At 41.6% G+C, this 23,634-nt stretch overlaps 1 protein-coding gene across 1 annotated transcript; it reads left to right on the forward strand.

Moving 5' to 3' along the window:
* The first annotated feature begins 1,275 nt into the window (after positions 1–1,275).
* Positions 1,276–23,094, forward strand: TMEM39B (transmembrane protein 39B). Its single transcript, XM_014061772.2, has 9 exons — positions 1,276–1,425; positions 3,426–3,612; positions 5,257–5,476; positions 10,580–10,672; positions 12,117–12,271; positions 14,759–15,095; positions 18,773–18,960; positions 21,207–21,327; positions 22,606–23,094. The coding sequence occupies exons 2-9, from the start codon at positions 3,485–3,487 to the stop codon at positions 22,840–22,842; spliced, it is 1,479 nt and encodes a 492-aa protein (XP_013917247.1). The 5' UTR covers positions 1,276–1,425; positions 3,426–3,484; the 3' UTR covers positions 22,843–23,094.
* Positions 23,095–23,634: the final 540 nt, after the last annotated feature.

Below are 23,634 nucleotides of genomic sequence, written 5' to 3' on the forward strand. Positions count from 1 at the left end.
CTTCTGCCAAACAGTTCTTGAGAAGTAACCCACAAAAATGTTCACCTATAGCACAGAAATTGAGCTTGGTATTTCTTTTCTCCCCTTTTCATTCACAGCTGTTGGAACAAAAGGTCTAGATATATTGTTTCCATTTTTATTATCATTTGCAATGTTTAACCCTTTGAAAAACAAATTAGAGATTTTAAACTGTTTGAACCTGCTTAAATATTCAAAGGATCCACATATCTGTCAAAGTAAATGTTGACTCCTGACTAATCTAGTTCTTCACTTTTACGGGATCAGTGTTTGAAGTACACCTTCAAATCAAAATTTAAATAATCCAGTGGTCAAATACTCCTCCAAAACCGTAGAGAGCAGGTGGGATCAAAAAATAACATTTAGTGTAAATGCACAGTTCTGGAAAATGTAAGCTGGTGATTCTAGTTATATGCAGGCAACATTTCCTGCTTTATAATTTCTCACCTTAACTTAAACCAAGTTATCTGAAATTCATGAGGGTGTACTGACTTTCTATTTTGGAAATCAAAAGATCTTTATTCATGGCCATTTTTGTACAGTACATCAAGAAGAAAATGTTGGCCTATGAAGATAGTCCCCAGACCTAATGCCCCAAATGCTGTCAGGAGAGGCTAAATTACAGGGCCAAAGATTGTACAGTTGTGAACAGTCACAAGCCTTAGTAGCCAACAGCTTCACTTCCCTGGGCAGCTGGAGACAGACGGTTTTAGGAATTAAGAGTCTGAATTAAAAATTAGCTTCATTCCTGCCGACTCCACGGACGTGTCTGCGATAGCTGACTAGGCAAAAGTTTGCCAAATATTCCAGGCTATTTCTTGCCTAGCTCAGCTGGTGCTGTGAGATTTAATGGCAGAGGTCTTCAAACTTGGCAACTTTCAGACTTGTGGACTTCAGCTCCAGAGCTGGCTGGAGAATCCTGGGAGTTGAAGTCCACAAGTCTGAAAGTTGCTCTGCTGTCTGGAGAATCCTGGGAGTTGAAGTCCTCAAGTCTGAAAGTTGCCCAGTTTGAAGACCTCTGCTGTTCAGGGTCATTGCACTCTCCAACTGAGCTTGGCAAGGCAGACTGGGGAGTTACCAGCGCCGCCTTGTCTAGACTGGAATCCTTGTGGCGGGGGTTTGCATAAGACGCCTTGGCTTCGGAGGCAAAACGGTTCAGGCGCTACCCACATTCAGGCGCTGGAATTCAATCAAGAGCAGAGTGGTACGGGGAAGCCGTGCTGCTGCGCGCGCACCCTCCGGAGCTCCTCCCAGAGAAGGGGCGGGACGCGCTTCTGCGCGTTCCGCCACGGACCTTTTGTCTCTCGCCAGCCGCCGTTCCTCTTTCCCAGCGCCGAGAGCGCGCCGCGCCCCCGCCATCTTGTTTCCCCGCGGCCGCCGGAGCTGAGCGATTCCTGCTGGCGATGGGTGAGGCGAAGGAGGCGGGAGTCTGCGCGGCGGGCTACTTAGGGCTCCTGCAGCGCCTCCGTTCCGGGGGAGGCGGGGACCCTGGCGTTGCTGCTGCTGGGCAGCTGCGGCCTCCTCCGGCACGAGGATGGGCATTTGGGCCCCGTTCCCATCTCGTCCACCCGGCTCCCCTCCTCACGCCAGGCACGAGGGTCGCGCCGGAACAGGCCTGCGGGCCTTTCCCGATAAGCCTTGAAGGCGGGAAATCGCGGGGCTCGACAGGAGGGCCTTTCCCTGGGCCTCCAGAATTGTTTCACGGGGTTCCTAGCGAGGCCTCGTTCTGCACAAGCGCTTCTGCGCTCCGAGCCTCCTCCGCTTACCTGGGAGCCCTTACAGGTAGTCCTCGACTTACGACCACAATGGAGCCCCCAAAAGCCCCCCCCAATTTTTTTATTTTCAGATAAGTATCCACAAGTCTACCCACTGGCATAAAAACTCTGAATTTGGAAAATGGAGCCCAAAATTTTTGTTGTGGGGCATTAGGTGAGTTTTGTCCCTCTTTACGACCTACCTTGTCACTGTTATTAAGCGAATTGCCGCAGTTGGTAAGTGAGTAACCTGGTCGTTAAGTGAACCTGGCTTCCCTCACTAACTTTTGCTTGTCAGAAAGCTATGAAAAGAGATCCACGTGACGTTGAGGCGCTGGCAACGGTCATCAATATGTACCAGTAGCCAAGACTCTGAATTTTGATCCACATGGTCACGGGGATGCTACAAAAGGTCGTAATGGTGAAAAACAGTCCTAAGTCGCTTTTCTTAATGCTGTTGTCACTTTGGACGGTCTCTAAATGAACTGTTGTAAGTCAAGGACTACCTATACAAATGGCTCCATTACCCAAGGATGTGCTCCAGCCACCTTCTCGGGAGTTACTACTCCAGGTTTAAGGCCTCCTGCTCTATCCCGTGGTGCTTTTAGGGACATCTTCCCTGGCAGTTCATTCCCTTCCTCTATTTAACTGTGGACACTCTAAGCCAGGTGTCCCCAAACTTGGCCCCTTTAAGACTTGTTGGACTTCAACTCCCAGAATTCTCCAGCCAGAATTCTGGGAGTTGAAGTCCACAAGTCTTAAAATGGCCAACTTTGAAGACCTCTGCTCTAAAGCCTGTGTTTTCCAACTCAGTCATGTTTAAGAGATGTGAACTTCAACTCCCAGAATTCTCCAGCCAATTCATGCGTGGGGCATTCTGGGACTTGAAGTACACACTTCAAGTTTGAAAAAAACTGCTGCTGTATTGTGTGGATTCTTCTATACTCTTGTGGATGTGTTCCTGACTTCGTGAAATGGAGATAAACGTGTATGTGTGTATGTATGTATGTGTGTATGTGTATGTATATGTGTATATATATATAAATAAAACAGGCTACTTGAGAGAAAGTGGCTCCAGGAAATTTAGAAGCCAGTTTTGAATGTTTGAATGTAGCAATGCTATTTCTAGACCCATGTGCAAATATTCCCGAAGTATTCAAAAATTGGAACAGGATTTCTCAAAATAGATGTACAAATACATTAGGGTATGTATATATCTGCGTGAAGCAACTCTAGGATTGTTATAAATAGAACTCATTGCAGCTTCCCTCAATTTGGTACCCCTTAGCACATTATTCGACAATAATTCCCATTTTTCCTAGTCAGCCATTGAAGCAGGAGACCACCAGGTTAAGAAATGGCAAATGGATACATGAAGCATGCTACTGTGATATAATGAATAAAAGTGAAATGAGCTTCAGGAAATCTATAGTTTTAACTTTGAGCCTGATGTATCTGCAGCTTAGGAAGAATTTTATCATGTTCCAGTCATCATCCTTGTACAGATTGCTAAGATGTTTGTGTTATATGTAGATTTGATATTTGCACCAACTCCTCATGAGATGCTTTTCTTGAAATGGTAAACCTATACAGAGCTTTGTGGATATTCTAGGAATTGCTATAACAATGCAGGCCTAACATTTTCATTTCCAGTTCATAGAATCAAAGAAATCATTTGAGGAGCAGGGCTGCCCCTCTGATTGCCAGGGGTTATGGCAGGGGGAAGAAGGGGACCTAACCGGACATCCTACTGCCGCAATCCTCTGTGTGAAACTGGAGCTCCTGGTGGTGCCAGCCACTCCACAACTTCTTCAGTCACTAGTGTGCGTTCACGTACCAGGTACAGCTGTGCTACAGAGAGTTCTATGAAATCCAGAGCCACATGAACCAGCCAAAGTAGGCCCAGTAAGAAATCCCATTTAAACATTTCGCTTTATTGGGGAATAAGAGTTTGGAGCAAGACCTTGACTATGTAGATGTGAGCTTACAATGATTGTAAATCCTGCCTAATTTACATAATACTTGACTAAGAATTATTATACTCTCGATACTATAGTTTAAGAGAAGTCTTCCCAAGGTGATTTGCAATAAAACATTTCCCACTTTAAGGCTAGAAGAGGGTGGGGTGGGATGGGGGGCAAAGTTCTTTTTGAGATAAATGCACAACCACAACAGAAAGTGTTTTTCTCCAGTATTCACATCCTGATCACTGGTGATGAGCCAAGGAAGATTAGTGCAATGATTCACTGTTTTCATGGTAGCTGGTTTTCAATTCTTCAGGCCTTTAAAATAACCACAATCTAATTTGATTTGGAAATGATGTTGATGCTAAATATTGCTCTGGTGGTAGCTTCTACACCATCTTAAAATATATCTGTGCTTAGAGAGCTATGGCTGTTCAGTTATGGCTAGTTCTCTTGGTTTTAATTGTTCTGTGTAAACTGCCTTGAGTTGTATAGCAGGCACTATATAAATGATGTAAGGTGAATGCTTTATATTTATTGTTGCTTTTATTAGCAAGTGGTAAAGAGAGGATGATAGTTCTAAACAGTCTTTAGATGGTATTGTAATGGTATGAACACAGAAACAGATTGCGCATGGAAATGCTAATAAAGTAGGAGAAAGAGCAGTGGGCAAAATAGATTTGTAGTCCTCGACTTACAATAGTTCATTTAGTGACCATTCAAAGTTACAGTGACACTGAAAAAGTGGCTGAAGACATTTTTGTAAAATCATTGCAGCATCCCCATGGTCACATGATCAGAATCTAGCCACTTGGCAACTAGCTCATATGTATGACGGTTGCTGTGTCCCAGGTCATATGATTCTCTTGCCACCTTCCGACAAGATCAATGAGGAAGCCTGGTTCACTTAACCATGTTATTAACTTCATTGCGGTGATTCACTTAACAACTGGCAAGAAAGGTCATAAAATGGGGCAAAACTCACTTAACACATGTCTCACTTAGCAACCGAAATTTTGGGCTCAATTGTGGTCATAAGTCAAAGACCACCTGTAAAGCCAAATTACATTTCTGGAACTTGAATAAGTAAAATAGATACCAGAAAATTACCAAAGTTTCTGAATGCAGGTAAATCTCTCTAATCACTTGCTCAAACAATTACAGATGCTTGCTCAGAAATATTTCAAAACGGGACATGCTTAGGTTACTAGGAGGTAACAACCACAAAGTCTGACTTGTGCAAACTTCCACTTTATTAACTGTAGTCTCACTGTAAGCAGAAAATTTAATCCATGTTATCAATAAGAATTCTATTTGATATTATTTGCCAGCATATAATTAGCATTTGTATCGTCAAGGTAAAGATTGTTACTCCACCCTGTTCAAATAAACTTAGCTTAAATTGATCATGTGATGTTGACTTATCAATTGGGCCATTGGAATTATCCCCTTCAGAATAAGGCACATGAATGTCTACGAATCTCTTTTTTGAGTTAACCTATTCTGTTTTCCTCTTGCAGGAGCGGTTCAGGGACAGGTCTTTCCAGCCCTCCTTTGGCAACCCAAACAGTGGTTCCCCTCCAGCATTGCAAGATCCCAGAACTGCCCATTGAGAGGAGCATCTTGTTTGAACTCCAACTCTTCTTCTGTCATCTTATTGCTCTCTTTGTCCACTACATAAACATCTACAAAACAGTGTGGTGGTACCCACCATCTCACCCTCCCTCCCATACTTCATTGGTGGGTATTTTATATCTGATTGCCTGTTTGCAAGATCTTAAAGTCACAATTATAAAACTAGAAAAAATACTACTGCCTTAAGATTGTGAGAGAGGAAGTCCAAAGCCATCAGGCTGGAGAAAATGGTTGCCCAGATTTCTTCTTAAAATAGTTCAAATACTAAACTTATGTGTATAGAAATGTAATTTATAACAGGGTCTATTGTGAGTCTTGGGAAATGTATAAAGGCTGCAAGTGGAAGCTATATTTTTCTTAAATCTAGGCTCTAAGTTAATATTAACCTTCTATGCCAGTGTTTCTCAACCTTGATCACACATCATAAGATATGTGGACTTCGATCCCAGAATTCTTCAGCCACCTAAACCCTGTTCTATATTGTTTCAGCTTAATCATTCTAAAAACTCTTAATGTTAATTTGAAGGGTCTTATAAAAACGCAATAGCTGAAGATAAGCCTGGGGCTGCACCCATTGGAACATGCATGCTCAAGCCCAGCAACTACATTGCAGCATAAACTCTGATGCACTTTATAAGATATGTCAACCATTATAATGAGAGAAATTTGTATACCTATGGTCTGAAGACAGAGGGCAGTGGCAATGCCTTCCTGATACCCATTTACAAATATTACATAGTTGTTCCCACATTTGTGAGCTCAATTATATAAGCAGTATGATAGGAAATCTTTGCTGTCTTTGTAATCTAGTGTTTCCCAACCTTCGCAGCTTTAAGAGGGGTGAATTTCAAGTCCCGGAATTACCCAGGCAATCATCCTGGTTGAGGATTTCTGGGAGTTGTAGTCTCCATCCTTCTTAAAGTTGCCAATGTTGAGAAACACTATTCTAATCTTTGGAAAATAATTTCAAACTGTTTATGAATTATACTCAGGTTTTTATTTGGTTGCTCAGAAACATTTATCTTGAAGTCAGTAACCAGGTATCTAAGATAGTCCCCTATGGAATTTGAGATATCCTTAATTTCAGGATGAGGTTCTTTTAGTCTTGCAAAATCCTAACCAGTGAGGAATATAGTTGTTAATTAAGAATGGTACATTTAAATATGTTTGGCTAGCTCAAAGCCAGATATTTCACATGACACCCCTATGTCTCATGCAAGTGTTAGCAGACACAGTAGAGGGGAAGAGTTGACCTCTGACTCTTTTTTTAAATATATGTTTTATTGATACATTTTTCTTTTATAAACAAAAGATTCCATGTCTATCTGAACAGCGTGTTGTTTGGACACCATTAATTTTAAATAAGTATACAACAATAACCATAATCATACTAGTAATCTTAATAAACATATCAATATTAATCACAAAATAATAATACAGTTTATCCATCTTACAAAATTTTCAGTACACATTTTTGTTATCTTTTTTTAATTCTGTTTATTTTTTAACCTCTGTTCCTGTTAGTTAACCATTGGTAAAATAAATTCTATGTTAAAAAGTATTGTTTTTTTTTTCTTTTATCTTAAGTGTCAGTCTATCCATATCAGCACATTCTAATATTTTTTATTACACTGTCATCTGTTGGGACCTCATCATTTTTCCATTGTTGTGCAAACACTATTCTTGCTGCCGTTACTACATGAAAAATTATGTGTTCCCTTTACTATACTGTTCTGAATCTGAATCTTATGCAGGATGTTAACAGGGTGAAACAATGTCTTAAACTGCAGGTAAACCTGAATGGCTGCTTGTAAAGTGATTGTGATTGTCACACTATGGGTAATATATATGAATATTTTAGGCAGCAGCTTTAAATTGAAATAAGTAGCCTTCTATAGATTTCCTTGTCTGCCTTGTGGATTTTTCCTGGTATGTTTTATGTTGATCTTATTTTTCCTTCACTAGTTGATAACCTGCCCATGTATTTATTTATAGGAGGAAAATGTCCGGACCAAACGTAACTTCTAATGTTAAATTTTCCCCCTTACCAGAGGGAGCCTCCTTGTGGAGTACTATGAAGCCGTTACCATGGCAACTCCACTGCGCTGTACAGTAGAAGCCATTTTAAGGCACAACAGGCTGTATCTTAACAGAACACACACCCTGAGGAGTGTTAGGGGTGTCTTACCCTCACAGTATTTTTTTACAGAGAGTAAGTCATCTGGGTACCATGTTTGGTTGAAATTGCTCGAGGTGTTCCAGAGTTATGCTAGAACATACACACACATACAGAGCCATTTATTTATATATTGAGGGAGGGAGGGAGAGAGAGAACTGAGTCAAAACTGATTGAAAAAACATCTTTGGGCTTGGCTGCAGGTTTTGTGCTATGTCGGATTGGAAGTGTGTAACTGATGCAGATTTACAAGTGATGTTGATAGGTTGATAATGTAGTTTCACCATAATGTAGTGTCCAGAATGTTTGGCTAATGTTGCCAAAGTTTGCCAGGCCATCCCACCCATGAATCCAGTATACAAAAATTATATCTCAGATAAAGAAGACGTCTTTGGGTGGAGTAAAAGCCAAAGTGCTAGTTCAGTGAAAAGGATGTTGTTGGCATTGTGTGGGGCCAGGAGTGACCATTGCAATACTGTATACTGTATTTTACAGAGTATAAAACGCTCCCCCCCCAAAAAAAAACAGTGAAAATTTGGGTGCGTCTTATACACTGAATGTAGCCCTGCCCACCTGCCGGCCCTCACTCTTCGGCCTCTGAATGCTCCACCTATTCCAGGCTGCAGGGATTGCCAAAGCACATTGCTGCTGATCGCCGCCTCTGCGTGTTTTATTTTCTGCCTCCGAGTGTTGCATTTTCGGCTTCCACGTGTCACATTTTTGGGAGGTTCCGAGCAGCAGGGAGTGATGGTGGCAATCCCCGCCACCTGGAACCACCCAAAAACGAAACACGCAGAGGCCAAAATCAGGGTGTGCAGAGGCCAAAAATGTGATGCGCGGAGGCGGCTATTGGAGGCTATGTGCTCTGATGATCCCTGCAGCCTGGAACGGATCTGAAACGGAGCATTTGGAGACTGAAAACGTGAGGCACAGAGGCCAAAAACACGAGGCACGAAGGAAGTGATAGGCTGTGGTGATCCCCGCAGCCTGGAACAGCTAATGGGGGTATTTCGGGATCCACCTGCCAATAAGCTGCTCGTGCTGAATCAGGTGCAATAATGTGCTGAAACTAGCCAAGCTGTTTGCTATTTGCTGCAAGGACACTAGTTAGATCAATATCAATGGATGCTGTAGGCAGAGGCAGATTTTTTTTTCTTGTTTTCCTCTCCAAAAACTTAGGTGCGTCTTGTACTCTGGAGCATCTTATACTCTGAAAAAATATAGTAACTAATTTGAAGATAGTTCTTCAGCAGTAATAACTATAGATAAATCCAAAGCTCAGTGACTGGAGAGAGAGAGAGAAGTGTAATTTATATTTATTTGATTTGTAGAGCTATTCTGGGTAGTGCAGAAAGATTAAAGCATCATAACAAAAACTCATGCCTTGGTTAAAACAAGAATCCCCCAAGCAAAAAGCTGTACTTTCATCCCATCTTGCCTAACCTCCTGACCCAGATGCCTGGGGGAACAGTAAGGTCTTCAATTTGCTGTGATGTTGCTAGGAATGGTATTGCAGATGGCTTGTAGCCCATTCCCTGAATGAAATTAGTAAAAATAAAATTGGTGCACATCAAAGGTTCTTTCAAAGAGGTGGTTTTTCATATTTTAATGTGACAGTAAAGGGAAATTCCAAAACACACAGGGCCAAAATTAGTTGTGGACTCCAGTGCATAAGGCTGTTATCATAGCTTATTGTTTCCTGAGGAAATCTATTACATCCTGTTTATAGTTGGGCCACTGTTCTGAAAAAGGAGTCCATGTAGCCAGATACCTGAAGATTTGAAAGAACTGAATAGTTAAAAGGTCAAAAACGATGGGGCACCCTTTGTCTGTTTCTGGAGTTGGTGCTATTATACTGTAAATATATATTATGTAATAAGTAATAAGTGCTAATATAATAACTCCAAAGATAGTTATATAGAATTGCAGAAAAAACAATTGGCAACCAGCCTGCCTTCCATAGAAGACCTGTATATTGAGTGGGTCAGAAGGAGGACTGAGAAAATACCAGCAACTCTTCACATCCTGGACATAAACTGTTTCAAGTCTTCCCCTCAGGATGCTACTATAGGGCATTGCATGCCAAAACAACTAGACACAGAGACTAGTTCATCACTGCTGAATACCTAATCCTCACAGTATTGTCTTGTGTCTAAGTCTATTTAGTTATTTTGTATTGCTTTAGTAGTATTCTCTACCATCCCTCCTATTGGTATCCTTATTATGATTATTACTACTCTGTTGCTTTGCATGTACATTGACGGCTTCTGCACCAGAGACAAATTTCTTATGTGTCTAATCACACTTTTGACCAATAAAGTATAAAGTAAGTAAGCAGAAATATACAAGGCAACTCTCCTGATTTTATGTCTGGTTGTTCTTAGTGCCAGAGAAGGTCAGGAGCAAACATGATTTGATTCAGACATTGTAAATATAAATGGCGTATTGAGCTATACTTCTGCAAGGACATTACAGTATATGACAGTCATTTCAAAGACTTTATCTGAATGCAGCTCAGAGAAGCAGATACAATTAGTCCTCGACTTACAACCATTTATTTAGCAGACTTTCAAAATTACAACACTGGAAAAAGTGGTCATCTTGCCTTCAGCTTCACAGCATCCCCACAGTCACATGATCAAAATTTGGGGGCTTGACAACCAGCATCTATTTATGACTGCTATAGAGTCATGTGATTGCCATTTGCGACCTTCTCGCCCAGCTTCTGACAAATGAAGTTGGGGGGGGGAGCCAGATTCATTTAATGACCACGTGATTCTCTTAACAACAGCAGTGATACACTAAATAACCATGGCAAAAAAAGCTTGTAAAATCGGGCATAATTCACTTTATAACCACCTGTTAGCAGTAGAGATTCTTGTCCCAATTATGGTCATAAATCAAGGATTACCTGTATACACATAGCTTTATTTTCCTATTTTTCCTAAGACTCAGGGAACTCTTATTGCTTTTCGGCATTTGTTAGATTGCTGTTCCTAGGCTAACCATAGTCTTGTCTTTCCTCCTTGCAGAATTTTCATCTCATTGATTTCAATGTCCTGGCAGTGACCACTATTGTTCTGGCAAGAAGATTGATAATTGCTATTGTGAAGGAAGTGAAAGAGGTAAAGTTGTGCCTCTTGGGTCAGAGATGCAGGAAATGACTGCTTCCAATTATCCTTTGGCTGCTTCTTATGTCAACAGCAACTCTGTCCTTAGTAGCTTTCGCTACCCTCCGTTTCCCTGAAAATAAGCCCTCGTCGGATAATCAGCCCAATCGGGCTTTTGAGCACATGCGCTAAAATAAGTCCTCCCCTGAAAATAAGTCCTCCGTGAAAGTATTGCAACACAGCAGCAGCCATGAGGTGACCACCCGCATCGCCTCTTGCAACTCAAAAATAATAAGACCTCCCCAAAAATAAGGCCAAGCACTTATTTCAGGAGTCAAAAGAAAATAAGACCCTGTTTTATTTTCGGGGAAATAAGGTAGTTCTAGGAGCTTTGCACAAAATGCCTAGCAGCGGGAAGGAAGTGTTGCCTCCATCCCATAAACAGTCAAGCACATCTGAAAAATAAGTTCAGAAAAGGAAGGTTTGTACTCTTGTGATCCTGCTCCCTTGTAAACTGCTGTTGTTGGAGAAGGGAACAGCAATCCTTGCTTAATGGCAAATCACTTAGGAACCATTCAAAGTTACAACAGACCCTCCAAAAAGATACTTAAACCCAGTTCCAGAATTTCTGATCGCCATACACAGAACCTACGGTCACACAATCACATTTTGGATTCTTGGTAACTGGCTCACATTTACAGCGGTTTGCAGCGTCTCATCACATGACTGTAATTTTCAGCATTTTTTGCCAGTTTCTGGCGTTTACTTCCGATTCCTGGCCAAAGAAAAATGCTTATTGGATAAAATGGATTTATTTAATGATCAGGGTATTCACTTAACAACCACTACAAAAATGTTATAAATTTGGATGCAATCACATGATGATCTGCTTAATGACTGCCATGAGTTACGATCATAATTCCAGGTTCAGTTACAGTGGTAAATTGAGGACTAACTAGATATTCAATGGATGGTCTTCCTTGAGAATATTTTTGGGCACAGCTGGCTAGTGGTGAAACTAGATTTAGCGCCTGAAGAACATCAGAGTTGCGCTGCCAGAAGTCACTTTCAGTGATGCAACCTTATGCACAAAAGATCTTGAATTAAGCATAGGAAAAGGCAAAATAGGTCCATTTATGCCCTTTGCCACCCACCCCAATCAAGAAAAATGGACCCAGCTCCAATCTGGAGGCTGCCTCAGAGGCATACATAACCCATCTAAATTATTTCCATGGATGATGGGGTTCCAAACCCCCTCACCCCATCCAGGTATTTGCCTTATATATTGCAATCCTAAGCATGTTTATTAAAATCTAAGTCCTTATAAATTGAGTGGGCATAGACTTAGGAATTACAGTCCCTCAAAAATCAAATCGGCACCTAGAATTCTGGAGCATGGTCTATTTTTCTCCTAACCAGAAGTAGCTGTATCCTTGTTTTGTTTCTGTTGTTCCTTTAGGCCTCTCATACGGGAAAGGTCTCTCTGCCACGCTCCATCTTCCTGGTCACTATGCGCTTTGCTGTCCTAACTGGTGCAGGCTGGAGCCTGTGCCAATCTATTATCCACCTCTTCAGATCATATTCACTCCTCAACCTCTTGTTCCTATGTTATCCGTAAGTACCAAAAAAGAGGGTTTGATTGTTCCTCCTTCCTCCTTCCGTGTGAATTGAGTTGGGTTGAGAGAGAGAATGATTAGCTCAAACTCACCCAGCTGGTCCTGGAGAGAATTCTACTGGAGAACAATATAGAATAGTACAAAAGCCCCCAGATTCTGTACCAATTCTCCTTGGTGTAGTGCAACCCAGTCCAAAACCAAAGACTGGAATGCCCTGAATCCAGGAAGCATTAAGACTCAACAGCCACAAGGTTTTGCCATTGTTGAGTTGCAGCCTGTTTTCCCCATCCACCTTTTACACTCCATGGCCACCCTGGAGCATAGATACAATAGCAATAGCACTTAGATCTATATATCGCTTTACAGTGCTTTTACCGCCCTCTAAGCAGTTTACAATGTTGGCATATTGCCCCCCAAAATCTGGGTTCTCATTTTACCAACCTCGGAAGGATGGAAGGCTGAGTCAACCTGGAGCCACTCAGGATCGAACTCCTGGAGCGAGTAGTGAGTTAGCCTGCAGTACTGCATTCTAACCACTGTGCTACCACGGCTCTTACAAAGCTGTATATCACCAGCATACTAATATCAATAGCACTTAGACTTACATACTGCCTCACAGTGCTTTACAGACCCCTGTAAGCGATTTACAGAGTCAGCCTCTTGCTCCCAACAATCTGGATCTTCATTTTACTGACCTCGGAAGAATGGAAGGCTGAGTCAACCTTGAGCCGGCGAGAATCAAACTGCTGGCAGTCAGCAGAATTGGCCTACAATACTGCATTCTAACCACTGTGCCACTGTGGTTGTTCACCCAGTGCCATCATTACACATTACATACCTAATGTTCCCTTCTTCTATTTTCCTCACGACTACAATCCCATGAGGTGGATTGGACCCATGGAGTGTGTCACCCAGCTGGTTTTCATGCCTCAGAGAGAGCTAGAACTCAGGATCTCCTGCTTTCTGGATCAGCATCCTAACTGCTATGGCAAAGTGGAGGTATGGCGACTAGAATGCTATGCCTAGTGGAGCATTAGGCATAACATTCTCGTCACTTAACCTCCAGTGTGGTATGCTCACAGCATTACATTATTGGCTTTACATTCTAGTTTACATTCTAAAGAGCTTTAAAATAGGAATCTCCTTTTTCATAGCAGCTGCAAGTCTGTTATCCAAAATCTGAAGTTTAGAATTTTATTTGCTGCTTTAATGCCCACATGCACCATTTTTTGCATTCTTGGAACTCCTTATAACCCCTGAAGGAATGTGAGGGAATGATCAGTAAGGCATTGTCAGAATATTTCACTGTCCCACTGATTATTTGTAATTTTAGGGCATTGATGAACAACCTCAGAGGGGCCCTTCATCTTTCATCCTTCATAGAACTATTCATTTATTCATAGCTATTTCAGGTGCTTTAATCCATTTTGAATCAGTAAGATAGCGATACCTTCTTCCTTGCCCACTAAGTTTTCTATTTTCAGTGAGGAAGTTGCCAAAAAAAGAAAAAAATATAAGAATCTTTATTGTCACTTTTTTGTGAACACACTGGCACACATTAAAAATTAAAATTCTTATTACACGATATAATCCAATTGTAATGTTTCTCTTTGTTCATCCTTGTTCAAATATTGTTGATAGTCTTGTATTCCCCAAAATATATTGAGGCAGAACCTAGTTTTAACAAAATTTGTTCTTTTACAGGTGGCCCCGCTTAACAATGACTTGTTTAGCAACTATTCAAGCTTGTGATGGCATTGAACAAGTGGTTCTTACTAGTACTCAGTGCTCAGCTTGCTGTTATGATGCTGCAGCCTCCAGAAGTCACATAATCACTATTTCTGACCTTTGCTTACTTCTTACAAGCAAATTCAGTGGGGAAGCAGACAGAAAGTCGCAAATGGCGACAAACATCCTTGCTTAATGATTGCTCTGGATTCCCTTAAGGACAGCAACCAGGAAGTACTGGACCTGCCATTGCTAAGCTGTCCCGTGATATCACAGTTTATGACTGCATTGCTTAGCGACAGAAATTCCAGTCCCAGATGCTGTCATTAACTGAGGACCACCTGTATTAAAGAATGAAGCATTTCTAGTCCTCCAAATGATTTTGGGTTTCTATTATTTTAATATACAGTTGTTTTGGTCAGTATCCAGTGATGACATAATTGTCCTATTCTGGATATTTGATGACTGTATTTTAATAAGTTATTCTATCTATGCCAGAATAAGCATTGTGTTATGTTACTTGTAATTTCTTTAAATTATTTTAAACAAATCTCTGACATTAAGCGGGCTACATCCCAGTCTCTCGCTTGACTTGTTTTACTGACTTGTTAGTAGAGGAGCAGATTCATGTTAAGTTTCCATGAGAACTCTGAAATGAATACCAGTTAGATTATAAGCTGCTAAGTGTTTGGAAAGTAACTTGGATGATGACTGTAACTTCATAAAAGTTACTTCAGAATTGTTCTCCTCTTCCAAGGTTTGGCATGTACATCCCCTTCCTGCAACTAAACTGCGACTTCCGTAAGAGCGGCTTCTTCTCTCCTGTGGCCAGCATTGGCCCTCGCGACACAGGGGACGTCAGCTTGCGGGGAAAGGACTACCTCTCTGTCCTCAAGGAGACTTGGAAGCAGCACACTCGGCAGCTCTACAGCATGGAGACTATGCCCACCCACGCCTGCTGTCTCTCCCCAGATCTGATCCGCAATGAAGTGGAGTATCTGAAAGTGGATTTCAACTGGCGCATGAAGGAGGTGCTGCTAAGCTCCATGCTCAGTGCCTATTATGTGGCCTTTGTACCAGTGTGGTTCGTGAAGGTAGGCGCTTGTGGACTGGGGCTCCTGCAGGACAATTCAGTGGTGGACGGGGGAGGGCAGACCTCTCAGTCAGGGTTGGACCCTTTTAGAAATGATCCAATTTTGATGTATTTATATAACTAATTCAGGGGTCAGCAACCTTAAACACTCAAAGAACCACAAAGGTCCTAACCAGAAGCCCCCCTCCCCCACCGGTTCAATTCTGGAGCCGACCGGAAGTTCAGTTCCCCCACCATAGAGTCTCCTCCTAGCACGGCGTCCTTTTTCCTCTACCTGTCCTAACCGAAAGCCCTATCAATTGTGGAGCCGACCAGCAATAGGGGGCCGCAGCAGAGGGATGAAAGAGCTACATGTGGTTCCAGAGCTGCAGGTTACTGACCCCTGCTCTAACCTAACCTCATGCATTCTGCCCCAAAAATGCTCTGTCCTTTTCTTCTGGAAGTTACTCATCTCTTCTGTGTAGTTCAGAATCAGGAGATTTTATCCTCTTCTGTTTTTCTTCATCACCATAAATTTAGGGATCTCAGATATGGTTTGAGACCATGGCGTTGAAAGGATATCAGGTTTGATGTCTTGCTCAAACCCACCATTATTGAAAGAGTTCAACACTAGTTTGTTTTGTGCCTTGGGCAAGGTTGTACAAATTCATTTATTGTTTTTAGAGCAGGGATATACAATTTTGGAAACTTTAGGGCTTGTGGGCTTCAACCATTGGAAGTCCATAGTCATAAAGGTGCCATAGTTGGACAACCTTTTTTTAAAAAATTTATTAGTTTTATTACAAAAAAAACACAAAAAGAAAAGCATCATCTTTCATTACATCTTTTAGAAAGCGTATCCATTGGTCACAGGTACATTTCGTGCGTTCTGTCCAAAATCACATATATTCCATTCAGTTTAAATTGTATATGTTAAAAATTTATATATTTTACTATCACCATACCACAATTTTCATTTAGTTAAGATTTCAAAAACACAGCCACCTGCTGGCATATCTTTATATCTTTATAACATATTCTTAAGAAAAAAAATAAAGTTAATTAGTAGGACAGCTAATATTTCCTCTCTCTAACATATCTTTGTTATTATTATAGTTAACTAAGGGTTATTTACATTTTTCTCTCTTTCTCTCCACAAACGCAAAAAGCAACAATCTCTAAACAACAATCTATTAATATGTGTTAACAAAATGACCATTTAAAATCTAAGACAACCTAAAGAGAAAATAAAAAAAAATGACATTTCTAGTTAATAATCACCAGAATATATGTTAACCTTTCCTTTTGTTTTTATAGTTGAAAGACAGGGGGGAAAAAAACAATTGTTTGTCATTTCTAATCCAAATTAAAATTTCTAATTGAAAATCTCCAAGATATGCATTAACATTCCCTTTTATTATTGTAATTAGAGAAAGACAGAGAAGAAAAGAAAACAGTTGTTTGCTATTTACGTCACATCACCTCTTATTCTAATCCAAATTATTTATAGCTTCATAGCAAGGTCTAAAACACAAATTTATAGGTTTTATCATTCCACCAAATCTCAGTTGCAATTTGTGGCCTGGTTATTTATCCTAATTAAGGTTATCCTTTCATTGTTAATATCATGATATATTACATGTTAGTGACTAAACATTCAATAATAATCTATAAGAGTCTACAAAATACTAAAATCCCTACTTATTAACCATCAAAAATTGACTAATTTTTATCATCAATTGGCATTATCAGCCAGTGTCTTTCCAGTAGCAAAATAAAACTTTCTCTCTCGCCAGCAGTTGTGTCATTTCTATTATTAGAGTCTTTTCAGGGTTTAACATTTCTCGCTGCACTCTGTAGCTTAAGGAACCTCTCATGTAGTTTCGTTGCTCTTTAATTGTTATTGACGTAGGCTTAACTTTGGTTATCAAACTTGTTTCTGGATATATTTGTCTTCTTAGTTCCATCTTTTTCACTCTTTTTTCCCTCCTGCATCTTGAAATTGAAAGAAAGGCTCCGAGTTGTCAAAAACACTTTTCCAGCTTCCCTTCTTTTCACTTTCGCTCATATTTAGTCCATTGATGGATTCATCTGAGATCTTATCTTTATTTTCTATGTTTCCATTCTCTTCTTTAATCTCTGGGGCTCCAACCCCCTCTTCTTTAACTGTAGCACCCCATAAACTGTCCCATTTCTTGTCAAATCTCTTAAGTCCTTCTGCAATATTTTGAAGTCCAGCCAGGATGTTTTGTATTATTAAATTTTCTTCCTCTGAATATTGATCCATTTTTCAAAGTGCAAAGAAATATAAAGGAAGAAAAAATAGGAAAGGGAATCACTCTAGCCTGTCAAAATTTTAGGAAATGTGTTTCTATTTATTTTGAATCTTAAACACCAGTTCTTTCAAAGTTTTTAAAGTAGGAGGGTTTTTATTCTTGCTTGCCTTTTCCTTCTCTTGCCAAAATATTTACCAGAAGCACTAACAAAAACAAGTTTTGTGCTTTCAGTCTTATCAAGTTTTAAAAGCAAATTCCAAACCCTTCCATTGCAAAGTCAGTGAAACCAAGTGAAGCAGAACAAAGGATACATTGTATCCAAAACAGAAACAAAGTTCAGACTTTGGCTTCCCGGTGGCAGATTCAATAATTAGGCAATTGGTTTGGGGTTTTTTTTTTTGTTTTTTGTTTTGCTTTCCCTTAAATATCTTTCATATGGTTTTAACCAATAGAAGGAAAAATTTGTTGAAGTAAGAAAAGAAGTTTAATTTAGCCAACAACAAAAAAAAATAGGGTAGTAAAAAGGAAAAAATAGGAAAAAAAGATCAGTCCATAGACTACAAGCAGGGAGACAGGAAATGTTGCAATTACTTCAATCCACAAAACATCGTTACTGACTAGAGCAGGAAATTTTCTAGTAGCAGTCCAATAGGTGTCAAAATCGCTGCTTATTCTTACTTTGGGGACTAGATGTTGTTATTATTTTTTTAAAAAAGTTTCTTAACACGGATCTTCTGAAAGTAAAAAAAGAAAAAAAAACCACCAGATGGAACGCTTTCGCTTCGTCTCTTCCTTCAGGAGCCATCTCCGACTATGCCAGCCTGGGGGCTGTCTGTTTGTCCTCAGTTGGAAGCACTACCCTTGGGTCAAACAGGGACTTTGCGATGTCCCTGTGACCAGCAAGGCTTTGGCTTCCCTGTCACCGTCTCTTCGGGACGGTTTAGGTCCTACTGGACCATCCAAAGACAAAAGTTTCATCGACAGACCCGGACTATTGGGTCCGTGCGATGTGTCGTCACGACGCTGGCTCCTCCCTGCATAGTTGGACAACCTTGTTATAGAGGCAAAGTTTCAGATAGTTCACATATATTATCACATTTTACCTCACAGTAAATGCTTTTATGGTTTTATTCATAAGTCTATTTTAAAGTCATCCCCCAGATCCAATTTTAAGATCAAACATATCTGACCTATTCTGGTCTCCAGAAGCACCGTGTGATAAAGAACTTTGGAAGTTGGACGGCCTTGCTGGATCAATCCCAGCGCTGTAGACTTCCACAAATAATTCCCGTTTCCACTCATCAAAGAGCTGCCCCTTGGATGACCAGGATACTTTGGGAAAATGCAAGTCTAGTTTGGAAAGTACAGCTGTGGACCTTGTTTTTTTCCTGTTTGTTCCTGATCCCCTTTTGCTTCTCCACAGAGCACGCAGTATTACGACAAGCAGTGGTCTTGCGAGTTGTTCCTGTTGGTCTCCATCAGCACGTCCGTCATCCTCATGCAGCACCTGCTCCCTGCCCGCTACTGCGACCTCCTGCATAAAGCGGCCGCACATCTGGGCTGCTGGCAGAAGGTCGACCCTTCTCTTTGCTCCAACGTGCTGCAGCATCAGTGAGTGGCCTCCATCTTTCAAAAATCCATTTCTCTGTCCTTTCAGGCAGTCAGGAACTCAGGTTGTACGAAGCAGCCTTCCTAAACTTGTCCTCTTTGAGGTTGAGGGTTCCCAATTCTCAGAATTAGCAGTTGCAGCCTGGAGGTACCGAATGCCACATTAAGCAGTGGAAGGAAAAAACAACCTGTGTCTCAAGTTTGGTCTAATCTGGTGTCTTTTTTTTAAAGCAACATTTTAACCATTTTTAAAAGTCCAACTAGCTAAATGCTACTTGGGGCCTAACAAGCTGGCATAAAGGCCAGGTCCTCCTTCTGCTCATAGCCTCTATTCCCCATTCTTTTCCCCATTTTCTATGGGGCTCCCCATGGCCCATCTAGGATCCTTTGAAAAGCGCCCACTAAATCTGAGGAGCCTTCTGGTATTAATGTCCAATTTGGGGTGGGGAACTGTCTACCATAAAAAGAAGCCTTCTGTGACGTTCGGAATTGGGCAGTGGCTGCATTTGTGTGGCACGTCTGGCCAGCCTAGTCCTTTACCTCACAGGTTTGTGTTCATAACATTAGTTTGCTTTCTATACCTGTTTGACTTGAAAAAACCCAGCCCGTTTAATTTTGGTGTGTTGCTCTAAACTTGCAGGAAGTTGTATCTCAATGCAATATGGGTAATCCTCAATTTATGACCATTATACAACCTCTTCCCTTCACAGTCATAAATCATGATGATTGTAAAAATGGGTCACCCATTTGACCGACCAAATTTTATTAACTTTTTATGTGGCAGTTATTAAGTAGCCACATGGTGGTTAAACAAACAAATGGTTCACTATGGGACAGTTTTGCCAGGAACCGGAAATGCTGGTTTCCTGTGAAATCTTCATAGAATATAGTCACATGACAACAGGAGGCGGCAAAAGACTCTAAGTGTAGGACGGTTCCCAAGGGCCGCGACATGTGGTCATGTGACTGTGAGGGGGCAGCTTCAGAACCACGTTGTAAGTACCGCCAGTGGAGATACATTGTAACTTCAAATACAGGTAGTCCTTGACTTACAGAAGTTCATTTAGTGACTGTTCAATGCTAAAATGAAAAAGGGACTTGTGACCATTTTTCACACTTGTGACCATTGCAGCAACTCCACAGTCACAGGATCAAAATTCAGATGCCTGCCTAGTGACCCGTGCATGACGGTTGCAGTGTCCAGGGGTCACGTGATCCCCTCTTGTGACCTTCTGACAAGCAAAGTCGACGTGGAATGCAGATTCACTTAACCATCTTACTAACTGAACAAATGCAACAATTCACTTAACAACCGTGAAGAGAAAAGTTGTACGATGGGTCAAATTCACTTAACCAATGTTTCACTTGGCACAGAAATTTTGGGCTCAGTTGTGGTTGTGACTCCAGGATTACCTGTAGTTATGAAGTGATCGGTCAGTAGTTGCTAAATGGCTGGTCATAACCCAAGGACTACCTGCATGTGATTCTCTAGCAGTTGAAGTTTTTTTATTTGAAAGACAATCTACCACCCTTCTTATTTCCCCCACCCCCGCTCCTGAAAGACTCAAAAAAATATACCCTATTTTTCGGATTTTAAGACACACCAAGATTTTGAAGAGGTAAGGTTTTTGCACTCTACAGACCTCCCAAATCCTCTGCATGCCTCATTTTTTATAAAAAATGGGGCATGCAGTGAGTTTGAGGCTGCAAAGTGCTGCGGGGGGGGGGGGGGATTTTCACAAAAACAGGCCTGTTTTTTGCAAAAAAAAACAAAAAACAAACCAGGGCATGCATAGATTTTGGGAGGCTTATAGAGTGCTCCTAGGGGCTGGGGAGAGGGCAAAAACGGGCAAAAAATGGCCCACATTTTGCTCGTTTTTGCCCTCCCCACCCTCCAGGAGCACTTTGCAGGGCTCCCAAACCCTCTGCATGCCTATTTTTGTGAAGTGGATGGGGGTTTTGGAGGCCAAAAACACTGTATTCAGTGTATAAGGCACACCCAGATTTTCACTCTCTTTTTGGGGGGGAGGTGCATCTTATACTCCGAAAAATATGGTATATATATTCCTTTTTAATGTAAAATTCCAGCCCAGCTTCTCACAGTAAGAAAGCAACCTCCATGCTGCTTGGCAGTCTTCTGTCTTCCCACTTGGAAGTCAGTGGCCCCAAAGGGAATGATGAGTGGCTGGGAAAGGCCCAGTCTCTTCTTCTGTTCCTTCCTCCAAATACCCATTGAATATATTTTTCAGGTGGACGGACGAATGTCTGTGGCCACAGGGGGTGCTAGTGAAACACAGCAAGAACGTCTACAAAGCGGTGGGCCACTCCAACGTGGCCGTGCCTTCGGATGTCTCCCACTTCCGCTTTCACGTAAGCTGCTCTCCTTGTAACAAATGTTGACGGTGCATAGCTGCCATTTTGTCCTGACCTTCCTCCACAGTGATTTGGTCTCTAGTGACCGCAAGAGCACAGCCAGTGGTTTGCTAAGTTTTTTTTTCTTTTAAGCACCCTACAAGCCCTGAGATTTCCAGCTGGTCTCCCAACCAGGAGTTAACCAGGCCCCATTTTGCCTAGCTTGTAGCCCAAAGGATTCTGAATGAGTGTTGCAGAGGTAGCTTTCGCCTAGAGGCCTCTGAGCCTTCTATGAACAGAGGGTGATATTCTTTTCATTGGCACTCCAGCCTGGAACACAATTTTCTATAATCTCTGTTCCTTCTCAGGGTGTTTTTCAATCCTGAGGCTTGAACATTAATTTAAAAACATGCCAAGACGTTCATCATTTGCCCGAAGAAGAGAAAATGGGGAATTTAATTCTGCCATCACCAGAAAGGCTGGGCTGTAACTTTCTCATTGAAAGAGAAGCCCAGAGAACAGACCCAATGATGCCACTGTTAATAACAGGGAGTTCTTAGGAATTGGGAGTTCCAGGACCAACCATTCTGTGTGAAAGTGAAGACTGTCTTGCATCTGTATGTTGTGTTGGCAAAAGGCTGGTTTTATCAGTAAATCTTTTTTTCTGGACTATTTGCCCATTACTCTTGTAGCTGATCTGAAAATCACAGGCTAGAAAGTTGAAGGATACTCTCTAATTGTTGACAAAAAAAACCTGTCAGTAAACAGTTGCCCGTTTACAACTGTTGTAAACAGTTAGAATGCACCTCGGTATTCCTCTGTTGGGCACTGCCACTATTCCCCCAAACCTCTCCTCTGTGCCCTTTTCCTGCATTGTCATCCACAGTTTTTCAGCCCCACCCTGACAGCCAAGAGAGCAACACAGCTTAAATAAAAAAATTATTTCTTTTTTTAAGGGTTCCACTCCCCCAAAGTTCCATTTCCCTATTGCAATTTTGTGAGATTCAAGGTGAGAATAGCAAAAGATCTGGTGAAGATTTGAGTTATTTACTCTGAATGTTTAACTTTTTAGATTCTGTTTTGGTTTGGCTAGTCACTTTGAATGCTCACCAGAGCAAAACAGTGGGGTATAAATAAAATAAATAAAGTAAGAAAGAAAGATGTGAATGTTGAATGATATGATTTTACTCTGGTGCTTGGATTGGGGACATCCACAGTACCTTTGTGAAGCCCTGACCTTCACTTAGCACCAGGAACTGCAGGCTGTTCACCCAAAGGATCCTCTCTTCCCTCTAGTTTTTTTTCAGCAAGCCTCTGCGGATCTTGAACATCCTGCTCCTCCTCGAGGGGGCTGTCATCTTCTACCAGCTCTACTCACTGGTGGTCTCTGAGAAGTGGCACCAGACCATCTCACTGGCCCTGATCCTCTTCAGCAACTACTATGCTTTCTTCAAACTTCTACGGGATCGCCTGGTGCTGGGGAAAGCTTACTCGTACTCTGCCACCAGAGAGACTGATCTAAAGCTGAACTGAGGACGAGTTGCAGAAGGTAACAGAGAACAGCAGCTCCAAGCGTTGTTGAGGGCCACCCGAGACTGCATTGAGGGGGCTGCCTGCCCTGCCCTGCAGGAGAAGCGTTTCCTCGCTGGGTCACAGAATATGCTGGAGCACGGGGCTTGAGAATCTTGCAGTCAGGCCGGCCCTGAGCTTTGTATGTCTTTTCTACCATTTCTTTTGGTTTGGTTTTGCTTTGGTAAGGAAAATATCTTATTTTTCTACTCTCAATTTCTGTCAGCCTGCTTTGTGGAGCAGTAAGAGCTGTAACAACCACTCAGTCTTAGGAGTATTTCTTGCTGGTGTCCTGGGCTGCCTGAGAGCTTGTGGGGGGTGTCTGCACTTAGCAAAAAACAACAACATAAGATCTGTAATTTGAACGGCGGTCCTTCCTCTGCTCTCTCTCCCCCAGCCTCCATAGAAAACAACCCAGTGCTGCAGGTTCTTGATGGTGGGCAGTCCTGTAAATCTTTACAGCGGCCAAGAGTTTTTTACAGCTCTAGGAAACATTCTGTTGTGTTCGTTTGTCCATCCTCGCAATGACAATGACAGTAGAGCAGCAACCTTGGCAACTTTTAAAATGTGTGAACTTCAACTCCCGGGATTCCTCATGTCTGGCTGGGAAATACTGGGAGTTGAAGTCGGCCTGGCATCCAAGGTTGAGAAACACTCCTGCAGAAGAAGGAATTGAAACTCTTGAAATGATTTCAGCTGACACTTGGAGGGATGGAAGGGATTCACCCTTTTGAAGAAAGAGAGTGTGGGGAAGGG

Source organism: Thamnophis sirtalis, unplaced genomic scaffold (genome assembly GCF_051295495.1).
Source record: "Thamnophis sirtalis isolate CommonGarterSnake01/CBP01778 unplaced genomic scaffold, rThaSir2_p1.2 scaffold_13, whole genome shotgun sequence".
In the NCBI taxonomy this organism is placed as follows: Eukaryota; Metazoa; Chordata; class Lepidosauria; order Squamata; family Natricidae; genus Thamnophis; species Thamnophis sirtalis.

Coding starts and splice junctions, on each gene's coding strand:
- TMEM39B (XM_014061772.2), top strand. CDS start 3,485: ATGGCAGGGGGAAGAAGGGGACCTAACCGGACATCCTACTGCCGCAAT. Junction 10,673..12,116: donor TTGTGAAGGAAGTGAAAGAG/GTAAAGTTGTGC, acceptor TTGTTCCTTTAG/GCCTCTCATACGGGAAAGGT. Junction 21,328..22,605: donor TCTCCCACTTCCGCTTTCAC/GTAAGCTGCTCT, acceptor TCTTCCCTCTAG/TTTTTTTTCAGCAAGCCTCT.